The following is a 13502-nucleotide window of genomic DNA, read 5'->3' on the forward strand; positions in this document are numbered from 1 at the left end:
CTGTCAGACCCTGCATCTCCTGCAGACCCATTATTTGGAAGGCGGCAGTTGCCGGATCACTGCTGGTGCCTGGTGCCAGCTCTGGGCAACTGATGAGGGGTGTGGGCGCCCATGCCCTGATGTGGCATTCCCCTCAGGACACACAGGTGCCACTGCGCTGGAGGACAGGGCCTGGGAGACGGCAGGACCCACCCAGCCATCTGCAGAGCTGGGCCACCTCCCACTGCAGGACAAAGCAAGGACTCCCTTGGGGCTGCTGACGCTCTGGCACAGAAAGGTCTCCATAGACTGGGGGCACAGCCCACAGCTCAGGGGTGCTGGCAAAGGCCGGTGGGTGGCAGCATGGGCCTCACCCTGCCCGGGGAGGGCTCCCCAGCCAGCCCCCAGGAGGAGCCGGCAGGTGCCCGGGGCAGCAGGCATCGCCCCAAGGCGGAGCTAACAGAGCCCTGCTGGGAGCTGTGCAGAGGCCGGGGTGGCTGGGGCTGGGGTGGGGACCACGCCTACCAGAGGGACCCAGAGGCGGAGTCACTGGCCCCTTCAAATGCCCAGTGCAGCCAGGGGCCGTGATGACTCGGAGAATGTGAACGCTACCTCTGGCTTCCACAGACCAGAAGCTGCCCGTGGGGCAGGCCCCGGGAACTGAGGGTGAAGGACAGGGGAAGGGAAGCTCGGGAGGGGTGGGCTGCACGGCAGGAGTCAGAGGGGTGCCTGTGCCTGCCCCGAGGGGGCGTGGGTTGCTCTCCCCTTTCACACTTCTTTACATTTCCTAACTTTCCCGGGGAAACCACTCTCTAACAATCAGGAGGAGAAAAAGATAACCTAGAGAGAGTATTTTCCAAGAAAAGAAAACTTGAAAGAGACGGAAGCATTGTCTTGGTTTTTTCTAGGTAAGGTCATGGGTTATCTTTGTTTTCTTCTTTCTGACATTTTTCTCTCTCCAGATTTTTTTTTTTTGGTACCAGGAATAGAACTCAGGACCTTGCGCTTGTAAGGCAGGCAGTGGCACCACTGAGCTAAATCCCCAGCCCTCTCTCCAGATTTTTGATAATTAATTATGTTGCTTTTAGAATCAGGATTTTTAAAAATGTTGAAAGTAGCTGGCCCGGGGATTTAGCTCAGTCCGAAAGTACAAGGTCCTGAGTTTGATCCCCCGTACAAAAAAAAAGAAAGTAGCTGTGGGGAGAGGTTGCGCTGCACATGGCCACAAGAGGGCAATGTTGATGGCCACAGCTGAAGAATCCATCCCAGCCAGAGCAGGCCCAGGGGATGCACGGGATGTCACCTCCCGCTAAGAGTCCTGGGCCCACTCCCAGTGACAGATGGATCCATTACTCATAGTATAAAGTTCATGACTAGGGCTGGGGATTTAGCTCAGTGGTTCCGCCACCTGCCTCACAAGCACAAGGTCCCAAGTACGATCCCCGGTACCAAAAAAAAAAGAAGTTCATGACTAAAATTTCTAGGCAGGGGGTCTTGGACAAGCCTACCTGACTCGCTGTCTCCCAGGTGGCTTGGGGACAGGGTCAGGACAGACATCCTGCCCTGCACGGAGACCCCAGGGAGGTCTCAAGCCCACTTCTGGAGCACAGTAGGGCGGTGACAGGGACACCTCCTGGCTCACCTTGCAGGTTAGAGTGACAAGGTGCATGCCCAGTGCACAGCAATGACCCAAGACCATGCCAGTGCCAGGGCCTGGTCCCCGCCCGGGAAGAGGGCGGACACGGGCTGGCCTGCCTGGCTGGGTCCTACTGCCACTGAGCCCGGGAACAAGGAGCCAGCCAGCCTCCTCTGCAGGCAGCTTGACACACGGCATGACATGATACAGTCCCCCAGCGGGTGGCATGGAGCTGGGTCCCCCACCTGGAGCTCGAAGAACGGGGCCTGGCACTCAGCAGAGCCCTGACCTGCACTGGGCTCTTTCTGGGACCACAACGTCACTGCCCAGGGGACAGCACATCCCAGCTCATGAGGCCCTGGGCTGGGTGCACATGGACACGGGCAAAGCCCTAGGTGCCGTGCGGGGACACAGAGGTGACACGGCTTGCGTGCTGGGTACTCACTGATCTTGCAGGGGGGCATCACCTCCAGGCACTCCTTGTGGGCCCCTACGCCACACCTGGTGCACAGGTAGCCCTGGTAGAAGGTGCCCCTGCAGGGGACGGTGGGGTGAGGCCAAGCTGCATTTGGGCCATCAGGGCTTCGGTCCCCACCCTGCAGTCCGCCTGGCTGTCCGCCCTCAGGTGTGACCATGGCCTCTGAAATCCCGGAGTCTCTAGCGACCCGTCCAGCCCCCTGCACCATCCCTGGACACCCTGAACACCCCCTCCGGCTAGACCTGAGACCCCCAGGCCCCAGGCCTGACTCCCTTGGGTGCTCCTGGGTTCCTTGGGGCCTCACACAGGCCAAGGTGGGAGATCAGACCCCTGGGCCCCAGGGCAGACAAGGTGCGAGGGGCTGGAGGCCCACCGGAGGAACATCCTGCAGGCCTTGCAGCTGGTGGTCTTGTCGAACGTGTACATCTGGAAGCTGTGGTGGTTGGCGTTGGCTTTGTCTGGCTTGATGTTGGACCTGGAGGGAGTGGAAGGCGCTGCACTTTCGAGACCTGGGGACCACCCGGGCCTGGCTGTGCAGGGCTGGGGGCCCAGACTCCCCTCCTGGCTCTGCCCAACCTCGGCCAGGCTGGGTGCAGAACAGAGCTGGAGGCATCACAGGGCTCAGGGGTGGGCACTATCAGTCTCCATCAAACCTAGCAAATATGTGTCACTGCCCCAGCCCAGGTCACCAGCTGTCCTCTGCCCAATGTGTCCACACCATGGGCCAGCCACTCAGCCATCCCAAAGAGGCTGGCAACTGTTGGGTCAGCCATGGAGGAATCCTAGTCCCGGTGTCCGGATGACCTGGCCTGACCTAATCACAGACCAGCGCCTGAGAGCAGAGAGGCAGTGATTTTATTAGAGCATGTGACATCGCTGCCCTACTATCACCAGCTGTTACTAATGTAGGATCTGCCCTTGGTGACATGTCTGCATGTCACAGCACACACAGAGTTTATGCTGCCCACGCCTCACACGTCCCCTGGGGAGCGTGGTCCTGTCCCGTGGCCAAGGGGACAACTGAACTAACTTACACACTTCATTGCGTGTAAGCCTGATATTCCAGGACCTAGATACCGGGAACTCGAGTTCAGGGTGGGATCTGGGGCCCCAGGGGACACGCACCGAGTCTTGACTGTCACCTGCTGCCAGACAGCAAGGAGGCCAGCTGGAGAGGTGGCACAGGGCAAGGCACATCCCCGATGGGGACATGGCCCCGTGGGGAGAGGGGTGAGTACCACGAGTATGTGAAGTTGTTCACAAGAGCACATTGGGAGAAAATTCCCACCCACGGAAACTGAAAGGAAAAGAGGAAATGCCCAAGCTTCCCCACCACCCAACCCACCTGGGCCCAAAGAATCCCCTCGCTTCTCCCAGCAGCACCTGACAGGGTCCAGGCGGGGAAGCCGTGGGAGGCACCGCACCTGCTCAGGCCCCATCCTGCCTTCAAGGTAGACACTCCCAGAGCCACCTGAGCCCTCTCGCCAGCTTCCTGTCCTACACACAGGGCACCTCCTGCTCTCTGGGGCAGTGCTGTGCTTCTGAACCAACGCCAAGCCCGATGGCCTGGCCTGCCCCACCCTGATCAGGAGTGCAGAGCGGGCCTGGAGGGTGGGGACCATCTGACCCCATGGCCAGGCCCACCTGGGGCGGCAGGGGCAGCAGGCATGCTCAGCGCCCCAGGGGTGATGGGGCTCGTCCCAGGCTCTGCCACCACGCTCACCGAGAGGGTCCCAAGAAAACCCTGGGCCTCAGCTGTCCCCACTCACATGGCCATCTCGAACTGCTCCATCCACCTCCGCTTCATGTCCTCTGTCTTGCAGAAGAACTGAAAGCCCTGCTTCCCTTGGAGGTGGATCAGGTAGAAGCCGTAGGACCACTGCAGGGGACAGGGACACACCTGCTGCTGGCACGCTGGCATGTGTACACATGTGCGTGTGTGTGCACAGCACTCCTGCGCTGCTGCACGTGCCTGTGTATGCATCCTGTGTGTCCACGTCGTGAGAATGCATGTGCACCCTTGCCCGAGCGCGCCAGTGCTCTCTCATGTGAGTGCCGTGTGCCCGTGAGCCTGCAGGACATGCCCCGGGCTCGTGTCTGATGCACAGCACTCTTGCATGTGTGTATGCACATGCACACACGTCCTGCCTGTGTCTGAGCATGCATGTGCTTGTCCTGACCTGAGCACACATACGGTGCGCTCACACAGGTGAGCGTGTGTTTGGACCCGTGTCTGAGTGCACACTGTTCTCACATGCACACGTGTGTCCTGACCCAGGACTGACCACAGGTGCTCACATGCATGTGCACTGTGCACCTTTACGTGTGTACACACAGTGCTCGCACATGTGCACCATGCCAGGCCTGAGTGCTAGGACACTCTCCTGCGTGTGTACATGTATGTGCAGGGGAAGCGGGGTGCATGCGGGGGGACCCCAGAGGTCCGAGGCTCGGCCAGTCCCCAGGGAGCTCTGCTCAGGAACCCGCCCCTGCTCCCACTTCCTCAACCCATGCCAGACTCACTCCTCTGATGCAAAACACAAGCAAATAAAATTTTTTAAAAGCCTAGGCTGGGCTTTGAAACTGCACTAAGCACCCTCCCTAGTGGCCTGCGCCACTCCAGACGCTCTCTGGACAGTGTCAAGGGGGCCGGGGGCCAGCGCTTGGGAAGCGAGGCCATGTGTGTTGGGGGAAAGAGGAGGAGGAGGGGAGGACAGGCAGGAAGGAGGGGAAAAACCAGAGGAGCGACAGCAGGACACGGACACGTGACAACCGGGGGGGGGGGCCAGGAACCTCCGGCCACCGCCCGGGCAGGGTAGGGCCCGTGTCACACTTTCTGTACCGCCCAAGTCTCTGTCACCAACGCGTCACCTCCATGGTGGAAGGAGGATGAAGACCGAGGCCCACAGGGCCCCAGACCCAGCTCAGCTCGGCTCGGAGGGCCAGCACCGGGCAGCGAGCCAGGGAGCCCGGGTGCAGGGTGCTTACCATTTTCCCATGAGACTAGGAAGCATGAGAGGGAAGGAAAGGGGCACAGTCACCGAGAGGTGTGGCCTGGCCTGCGGGGCACAGCAGCCTGGAACAGGCAGGACATGGACCCTGCCATGCGCCCCAGCTTGGGGTGACCAGGGAAAGGGGCATCGCCCCAGAGGCCCAGACCTGGAGCCCCATCTTCGCTGGGCTGCGCCCTGAGCTTAGGCAGTGGCCTCAGGTCACTGTCCCCAGGGCCCCAGCTGCCTGGCTGGGACACCAGGCTTGGGAGGACCCTGTGCACGCTGGGTCTGCACCCTGCAGTGGGCTGAGGCCAGGGCTGTGGTGTCCAGCAGCGTGGCTCTGCCCACCTGGCACAGGACCACCCAGCAGGTGCCAGACTCTGTGCATGAGCCTCCCCGGGGCAAGCCAGGACCAGGGGGCTCAGGGCCTGTCACAGCCGCCGCCCCGCCCCGCACGCCTGGGTCCCCCACAGCCAGCCCTCAGCCCGCTTGATGTCAGAGCCTGACAGGAAGCAACGAGGCCCCAGCCGAGCCCACACAGAGCGGATGGGAGTGAGGGGGAGGTCCTTGCTCCAAGGATCAAGGCCACCAAGGTCCCATCACTCCGGAAAGCCCGCCTCTCCCACCACCTGCCTCCTCCTGGGGAGCGGAGTCCGGAGGTGCCCAGTCAGCGCCCCGCCCCGGCCGACCCCCACCTTCTTGATGTCCTTATTGTGCATGGGGTCATCGGTCATCTTGTGGAAAAGCAGCTCAATGACCTCCTTCAGCTCATAGCTGTAGCCCTTCCGCTTGCACACGATGACCACCTTGTCAAACAGGAACAGGTACCTGGCCGGACAGCACGCCGGGCGTCAGCACCACACTGCGTCCTCTCGGGGTACACACCCGCGCCCTCAGGTTCACCCAGCAGACACCCAGTGTACATCTGACCCCCAAGACGCTGGGAAGCCCTGAGAGGGCAGGACCGGTATCTGCTGCGGTCCGAGCCCCTGGCACACGGCAGACGCACCCACAGGGCGCCAGGCGGTGTGGGTCACGGCAGGGCAGTCTCCAGCTTCCTGCCCACCCACTCCCCGCAGTCACTGGGCAGAAGGCCCACCCGCGCTCAAAGAGAAGGCAGGAAGCAATGGGAGCCGGGCCAGCAGAGCCTGGGCCGGCCACTCCTGCCAAGGGAAGGCCCCGTGCCCAGGCTGCCGGGCCCGGGACAGGATACCTTGCCTGCGCCGCCCTCACCTGTCCTGCTTGGTGTGGTTGACAATGGAGCGGACTTTCAGCTCGCCGTCGATCTTTGGCCTCCCAAATTCCTCCAGTTTCACTTGCTGGGAAAGAGCGGGGAAAGGCATTAGCAGCCGGCCACTCCCCACACCGCAGGGCAGGCGGGCAAGCTCCCCGTGACCCCCACAGATGCAGACTAGGGAAAGGCACCGGAAGGCTCCCGGCCTGCAGGCCGCTGTCCCCTCCCAGACCGGCCCACACGGCACAGAGGCCAGCTGGCAGCCCAGGGCAGGGCCAGGCCGGAAGAGCCAGACACCAGGCCCCGAAAGGGCAAAGGGAGGAGAACAGGAAGTTATCAGGTGGGGGCAACCATCCAGGGACGCGCCAAGAAAGGAGGGGCGATGCCAGGAGCTGTCCAGCCAGGCCAGGCTGTGATGAGCCCCACGCTCCCCAAAGTTCTCACAGCTGCAAGGGCGCTGACAGCATCACCCGGAGCGGCACACCCGCTCAGGGCTCCGGGCCTCAGCCTGGTCTCCTGTGCAGCCGAGGAAGTGCCCGGCTGGGGCCGTTCTGTCCTCATCTGACAAGCAGGTATAACGCGCACGGAGAGACTAAAGCGTCTTTCCTTGTGCTACGAGAGCATCACCAGCGACCAGAGGGGAGGGGGCCTCGGCACCAGGCCCCAGCGGTGAGGACAGCTGGACAATTCTGTCTCTGGTCAGAAGGCCCGTGAAGGGGAATCACGCGGTGCAGCAATCACTTTTCATTCCTTGGTGACACCCCAGGATGCGGCCTCCCAAGGCTCCTCCTGCGCCCCTAGACCCCACGGGTGCGGAGTGGGCACAGGCTGTACGTGCTGGCCCGGCATCCGGGCATCCTCTGCCCACACGTGTGACAAAGATCACCCAGGAGTGGAAATTCGTGTCAAAACGAGCAGACATCTTGAGCAGGTGATCCTGCCACCCAAAGGAATCCCGCAATGCTTGGACACCGTGGGTGGCCACCCCCGAGGGCAGGTGCCGTCCTACCCCACTGATCACCCCAAACGTCGGCAGGGCAGTGCCGAGGCCGAGGCAGCAGACGTGAGCAGAGACAGTCATCTCGGTCCCCAACAACATCAGCCCTGCGTGACAGTGCCCCAGGGAGGGGACAACTGAGGGGCAGCTGCTGGGCCCCCGCCCAACCCAAACCTCATCCCCCGTCCCTGCTGGGACAGCAGATGTGGGGCACAGGGGGTCCACACGCACCAGGTTCTCAATGGAGCTTTGGAACTCGCTGATCTTTTTCAAGGTCTCCTTGTCCCGCTTCACCTCGTTGATGTACATTGCCAAATCCTGGAAACCGACACTGGGGGTTAGTGCTCTGCGTCCCACCCGCATCCAGGGCCCCCTCTTGGTCCTGCTGGGGCAGCCTGGAGACAAGGAGGAGCAGGAAGTTGGGCGGGTGTCACCGCGTGGGGCCATGCCGAGACCCTGCAGGCTCCTAGGGCAGTGCCTGTTACGGATTCTCCTCCTAAGTTAGGCCGAAGGAGGCATTTCCCCAAGCCGGGCCAAGCTACTCTGGCTGCCCGCAAACCCCCGCCTTCCCTTGGAGCTGGGCAGAACGAGAGGTCAGTCTGGCGGTCTTGAGTTAGCCCAGAGCCCATCAGGCCCACTGCAGCCCTCCTGGAGGCCGCCAGGGGCAGTGCCCACTGCGATCCAGAAAGTCAGCAGGGGCCTGGATGGACCCTGTGACCTGGAGCCCACAGGGAGCTAAGCCGACCCTCCACCCTGCCTGGACACCGAAGGAAATCCCCAAAATGCAAATGCGAGGGCCAGCCCCACCCCCTGGCCTTTCTTGCTCTGGGGCCTCACTGTCCACACCACAGGACTGAGCGTCAAGGGGCCTGGAGACCACTCTGTTTTCTTCACCTCTTGCCTTTAAGACGAGAAGTTCAATCCCGAGACAAGGACCAACTGGGGGGCAGGACCTGAGAATGCGGAGGGAATCCCGCAACACAGGGCCCACACCCTGACGGCCCGGCCTCTGCGTGGGCGTGGAGACGATGCTCAGTGACCACTACAGGTGACCTGGCGTGCAGAGACTGGGCACCTGTCCCTAGGGGAGGCCAGGCTCACAGACAGCGGGACGCACGCCAGCTGCGGGCGCAACTTCCTGCATTGTGCGAATGGGAACACAGAAGCTAAGGCTCAAGGTGCTCAACAATCGCAGGTGGGGCTCGGGATGGGGACCCCAGGGTGGGCACCCAGCCTGCAGCTCCTCCGCCACAGGTGTCACCCTGCGGCCTGCCTGGCACGTGCCCTCCCAGCGAAGCATCTGCGGCCACTACTGCGCTATGTAGTGAGCTCATTTCAGTTCCAGGAACACGGGCGTGGGGTGCTAGGTGCCACTCTGGCTTGGGAGCCCCCTGCCTCAGTTTACCCACACACCTGCATGGCTTCCAGTGCTTCTTTGAGCTGCTGCCGCTCTGGCCGGTCAGTAGAATGGCTCAGGAGCTCCTGAGGGGGACAGGGAGTCCCAGTTACCCCTTGGGGTAACCCTCGCCCCCACCTGGCATAGGTGTGTGCAAAGCAAAGTCCTGGGGACAGAGTCACCCCTGCCCACCGCCCAGCTGTCTAACTCCCGCAGACAGTGAGCCTCCTACGGGGCACCCCGCACCGAGGAGGCTGCTCCCTAATCTGGTGGATAATGGGAGGGGTCACTGTGGGGAGGAACGCCAGGGCCACCAAAAGCGGCCGGCTGCGCTAAGGTCACTGTTTGATTCATGACCCACCTTCCCTACCCCGCCCATCTTTCCTCTTTCCATTTTCTCTGGCTACAAGGAAGCTCACCAGTGCCTAAAGGATTCACCACAGTGCTCTCTCAGTCCTGGCCTGAAGATATTTCTGTCTGCTTCCCTTTTCCTAGCCTCTTCCTGGTTTTAATACTACTTTCCCCTTGCGCATGACTGCGACAGCACTTGCTGGGGTTGCTGAGCAGCTGTGAGTACTGTGCCGTGTGCAGACACATGCACGGGCCGCCCGCAGGCTGCAGCTGGTGTGGAGCGGCACAGGCGGCTCACCTTGAGCAACAGGTGGTACTTCAGCACACGCTGCATGGGCACCACCAGCAGGTCCTGCAGCTTGAACTTGCCATCCTGGACCTTCAGCGTGCACTCCTAGGGGACAGTAAGTGGCACTGAGTGCCATCCCCAGAGCCCGGGAGGGGCGCTGGCCCTGCTCCTGGCCTGGCCCATGCCACACCTGGGCAGGGGTGGGCATCACCGCGTAGGGCAAGGTGTGCCACCTCTCACCGCTGGGGATGCAGTGACACTCGGGGACTCTGAACGCCCCATGGTAGCTCCCCTTCAGAGCACAGGGCCCTGCGCATCCTCCTGCCATCTGCCCTGGCCTCCTGAGGCTGGGGTCATACCCAGACGTGACCCTGACACTGGAGCCAGGCTCTGGCTGCAATGCTCTGCTGTCCACGCCAGACAGGGACACCAGGCAGGAGAGCCACCAGACACAGGGACCCAGAGGGCTGGGAGAGGGTCCACATGAGGGAAGGGTGGGCAGAGTGGGGCATGGGCACAGCGGGCGACAGCAAGAGGCCTCAAGCCTCCAGCAATGACACCTGGATGCCCACGGTCAGCAGCAGCAGGGCCAAGGGCCCTACTTAGTCACCGGGCCCTGCTGACAGCACCCAAGCTCCAGCGTCTTCCAGCCCGGGCAGTGTGCCCCGTCCCCACACAGGGACACACGAAGGAAGCAGAAGCCACAGCCTAATCCTCACTGTGCACAGGAACAGCGAGGGCACTCACCTCCACTTTCTGCCTGAAGTCCTCTCGGCTGGCCAGCAGCTGGTTCAGTGTGCTCTGGGCGTGCTCCATGCGGCTGCAGTACTCACCGTAGATCAGGAGCCTACGGGAGGGGACACATGGCGTGGGGACTCGTGAGTGCACAGCCCAGCAGTGACAATGCTCGAGGCCATGGCAAGCAGGGAGAGTGCAAACAGGTATGTGGAGACACGCACACATGCGTGCAATCCCACAAGTTCAGCCTGTGCCCTGCGGCTCTGCCCGCCCCTCCTCCCCCTTCCCTGTGCTTCCTGCTCCCCTCCCGCACACTCTGGGCCAGGAGCAGGGCAGCCAAGTCCTTGGCACAAGACAGTGCCCACTCCTCTCCTGCAGCTCGGCCTCTGGTCTCCAGCCCTGTGCCACCCCAGAAGGGCCCACACGGGGAGATCAGGGCCAGCAGCCTTGGGACACTGCCCTCTGCCTCAGACCGGGCCCACGCTGGTGCCATGGCAGCTGGGGACTCCCCAGGAGGATTCTGAAAGTGGCCCTTGTTGATGCTGTGGGGCCCAGGGGTTCCCCAAGCAGGGACGGCACGCAGGGGGTCCAGGGGTTGGACCCAGCTTGACCAGCCTGCCTGGCGCCTTTTGTCCTTCCCTGTCCCCCACCGGATCCACATGTCAGCCCTGAGCACTGACATCTTACAAAGCACACCTCGGCACCCTCCGGTCTCAGGGTGACCACCTGCCACCTCGTGCCCCAAGACACAGAACCCCTGTAGAAGTCCCCCGATGGTGACAGTACTGGTGAGCATGAGGACAACGGTGGCCACTCCTCCGCTGACAGCCTGGTCACCTGTCACCCACTCCCCAGGCAGGGACACCAGGTGACGGTGACACCAGCCACAGAAGCAGCTCAGATGCAAGGCCACACCTTTCCTTGGCTCCCCTGGCCCAGGGCAGTCTCTGCCACCCCAGATGCTGCATCCCTTGGGGCACCGGGCACAGCTCTCGGACCAGACTGGGCCTGTCACTGGCCAGACTGCCACGGGCTGGGCTCTTCCTGGGCTGGGCTCTTGCGGTGACTGGTCTGCCCTGTGGGACCTGGGCAGTTCTCCTGTCCCCAGGCCTTGGGCATTTAGGACCAGACCTCAGCCCTGGAGTCGGCCGGCGGGAATGGATATGTCCGTCTCCAGTGCTCACCAGCTCCAGACAAAATGCAGGCCCACACAGCCAGCCGAGCTGTGGCTCCACCCTGGGGTTCCCTGGGGTTCCTGCGCCAGCCCACAGGGAGCCCGGCCAAGCCTGAGGCCCCACTGTGGCCTAAGATGGCGGAGGTTGAAGACAGCGGAGGACAGGCCCTCAGGCAGTGCCGCCCACATGGAGCTGACCCCGAGGCAGCAAAGCACCTGGCCTCCCTGCCCACTGCCACGGCATAAGCTTCCCCCAGCCTCCAGCCTCAGCGGATGAGACGCAGACCCTTGGGTCCCCTTAAATGAGTCTGTTTCTAAATTAAGAATTTTAATATAGAACTTGATTAGAACCCCCACCTCTGGACAGACGGGGGAAAGGGGCCATTTTCTCCGCCTCAAGAACTGAACAGAGGTCACTGAGGCCCCAGCATGGGCAGAGAGGATCCTCCCACAGGGACAGTCATGAGCCAGTGGCCAGCTGAAAAATAAGCTGGAAAGAGGCTGGCGACACCGTCACCAGGCTCTGCCACACTCAGGCTGTCCCTGCGTGGACAGACACACGCCACAGGCCACCCACGCCCCATGCCGAGTAAGCCGACCAGCTGCTCCTCACCCTGTGCCCAGGTCCTCGGCCACCATGCCCTGCCCCAACCATGACACCAGGCCCCAAGGAGGGAGACTGGGGAGAGCCCCAAGGTGCGCAGTCGAGTCGGGGAAAGGGGTCCCGCCCCATCCAGAGTCCCCACACTGCTGCTCCTCGCCGGGGGCCCTGGCCACAGACCCACAGGCTGCGTGGATCCCCAGGGACTCCCCGGCAGGCCCTGCAGACCTGAGCTTGGCTGCCATGTTGGAAGTGAGCTGCCAGGGATGGCTCTGTGCCTCCCCACTGAGGGGGTCTCTGGGGGCAGGTGTAGCATCCACGGCCCCCCAGAAAGCACCACGGCCAGGCCAGAGGCTCTGTGGGCTCCCGCAGCTGTTCCACACTCCTCGGGGCATGCAGGCCCAAGGCTTCAGCAGACAAGGGGTAGAGAGCGGGTGCACTTCGATGGCACAATGCCAGCCACCAAGATGGGAGGAGCAAGAGAGGCAGAGGGGCTTTGGGGGCCTGAGAGTCCCCTCCTCTTAAGCTCCTGATCTAACTTGGCCCTGAAGCCTTGTGCTCGGAAGGTGACTGGGTCACGGGGCGTCACAGCTGACTTGATGCTAGGAGGCGGGGCCTAATGGGAAGAGGGTTCATGGGGGGCGTGGCCTGGAAGGGTTCGTCTCCCTCCTGGCTCCTCCCTTCTCTGCTTCCCAACTGCCATGCTGTGAGCGGCTCCTCACCCAGGCCCTCCTGCATGCTGCCCAGCATGCAAGGACTGAAACTTATAAACATGAGCCCACATGAACCTCTCCGCTCTGCTCCTAAGCTGGGAGCGTCCGGTACTACACCCCAGGGATGGGAGCGACAGCCACCTCTGGTCCAGGCCATGCCGGAAGGTGACTCTGCACGGTCACTCCACCCACCCGCATGTCTGGCCCAGAGGACACACCTGCCCCGAGCGCCCAGCACTCACCTCTCCTTGAACTCCAGGAAGACCTTGGCCAGGGTGCCACCCCCTGCCATCATGGACATGTCGATGGCCCGCAGGAAGCTGTGGTGCACCTTGATGAGGTCCTGTGTGGGGAAGAGCAGTCAGCATCACCGGGCGCCCGCCATGGCCCTCCAGATGCCCTGGGGGCCTCAAGGGCGGCAGATGCCGGGCTGCACCCTGACCCTGTGGGTGCCAGCGCCCCTTGGACAGAAGGCTCTGCAGCAGGGAAGCATGGGGAGTGGGCCAGGAGGGCAGCTGCTCACAGGCCACACCAGCCACCAGGGATGTTGCAGCCCAGGACAGGCTCCAGAGCCAGTGGGGGCAGAGAAGGCAGAGCGCTGTGTCCTGTGCCCTCACTGCTGCTCATGGAGCCCAGGGCTCTGGGCAGCCGGTGCACGTTTCAGCAGATGACCACCAGGGGGCATCCCCGGGCTCCCTCTCCCTCCCCAGCTTCCTTCCTGTCTGCAGTCATCAGTCCTGACCATGGCTCACAGCAGGTCAGGCACAGAGGGCGGACGGGAAGCTCTGGGGTCTGGGTGAGCCTCGACTGAGACAGCAGGCCCTGGAGCCCCTAAAGGCGACAGGAAGCCAGCAGGGGCCAGAGCGGCAGGTTCCCGGAGGAAGCGAGCCACGTGCCCGTGTGCTGCCGCCCACCTGAGACAA

At 62.7% G+C, this 13502-nt stretch overlaps 1 protein-coding gene across 7 annotated transcripts in view; it reads right to left on the reverse strand.

The window, feature by feature from the left end:
* The window catches only part of Vav2 (vav guanine nucleotide exchange factor 2), a 120056-nt gene that overhangs the window by 12188 nt on the left and 94366 nt on the right, over positions 1–13502 (reverse strand). For all 7 annotated transcript variants that reach the window (XR_015439799.1, XM_004848994.3, XM_087182963.1 and 4 more), the window contains 10 exons: positions 12822–12922; positions 10101–10200; positions 9363–9458; positions 8731–8799; positions 7549–7635; positions 6320–6405; positions 5782–5914; positions 3863–3972; positions 2467–2568; positions 2061–2149 (listed from right to left, as the gene is read on the reverse strand). Coding sequence is in view for 6 of the 7 variants with exons in the window: in XM_004848994.3 (XP_004849051.1) it covers positions 2061–2149; positions 2467–2568; positions 3863–3972; positions 5782–5914; positions 6320–6405; positions 7549–7635; positions 8731–8799; positions 9363–9458; positions 10101–10200; positions 12822–12922 (973 nt within the window). In the remaining variant the exon portion in view is untranslated. The remainder of the gene's footprint in view (positions 1–2060; positions 2150–2466; positions 2569–3862; positions 3973–5781; positions 5915–6319; positions 6406–7548; positions 7636–8730; positions 8800–9362; positions 9459–10100; positions 10201–12821; positions 12923–13502) is intronic.

This window comes from Heterocephalus glaber, unplaced genomic scaffold (assembly GCF_053883595.1).
Source record: "Heterocephalus glaber isolate CG9 unplaced genomic scaffold, H.glaber_assembly_v1.0 deba00001479, whole genome shotgun sequence".
Lineage (NCBI taxonomy): Eukaryota > Metazoa > Chordata > Mammalia > Rodentia > Bathyergidae > Heterocephalus > Heterocephalus glaber.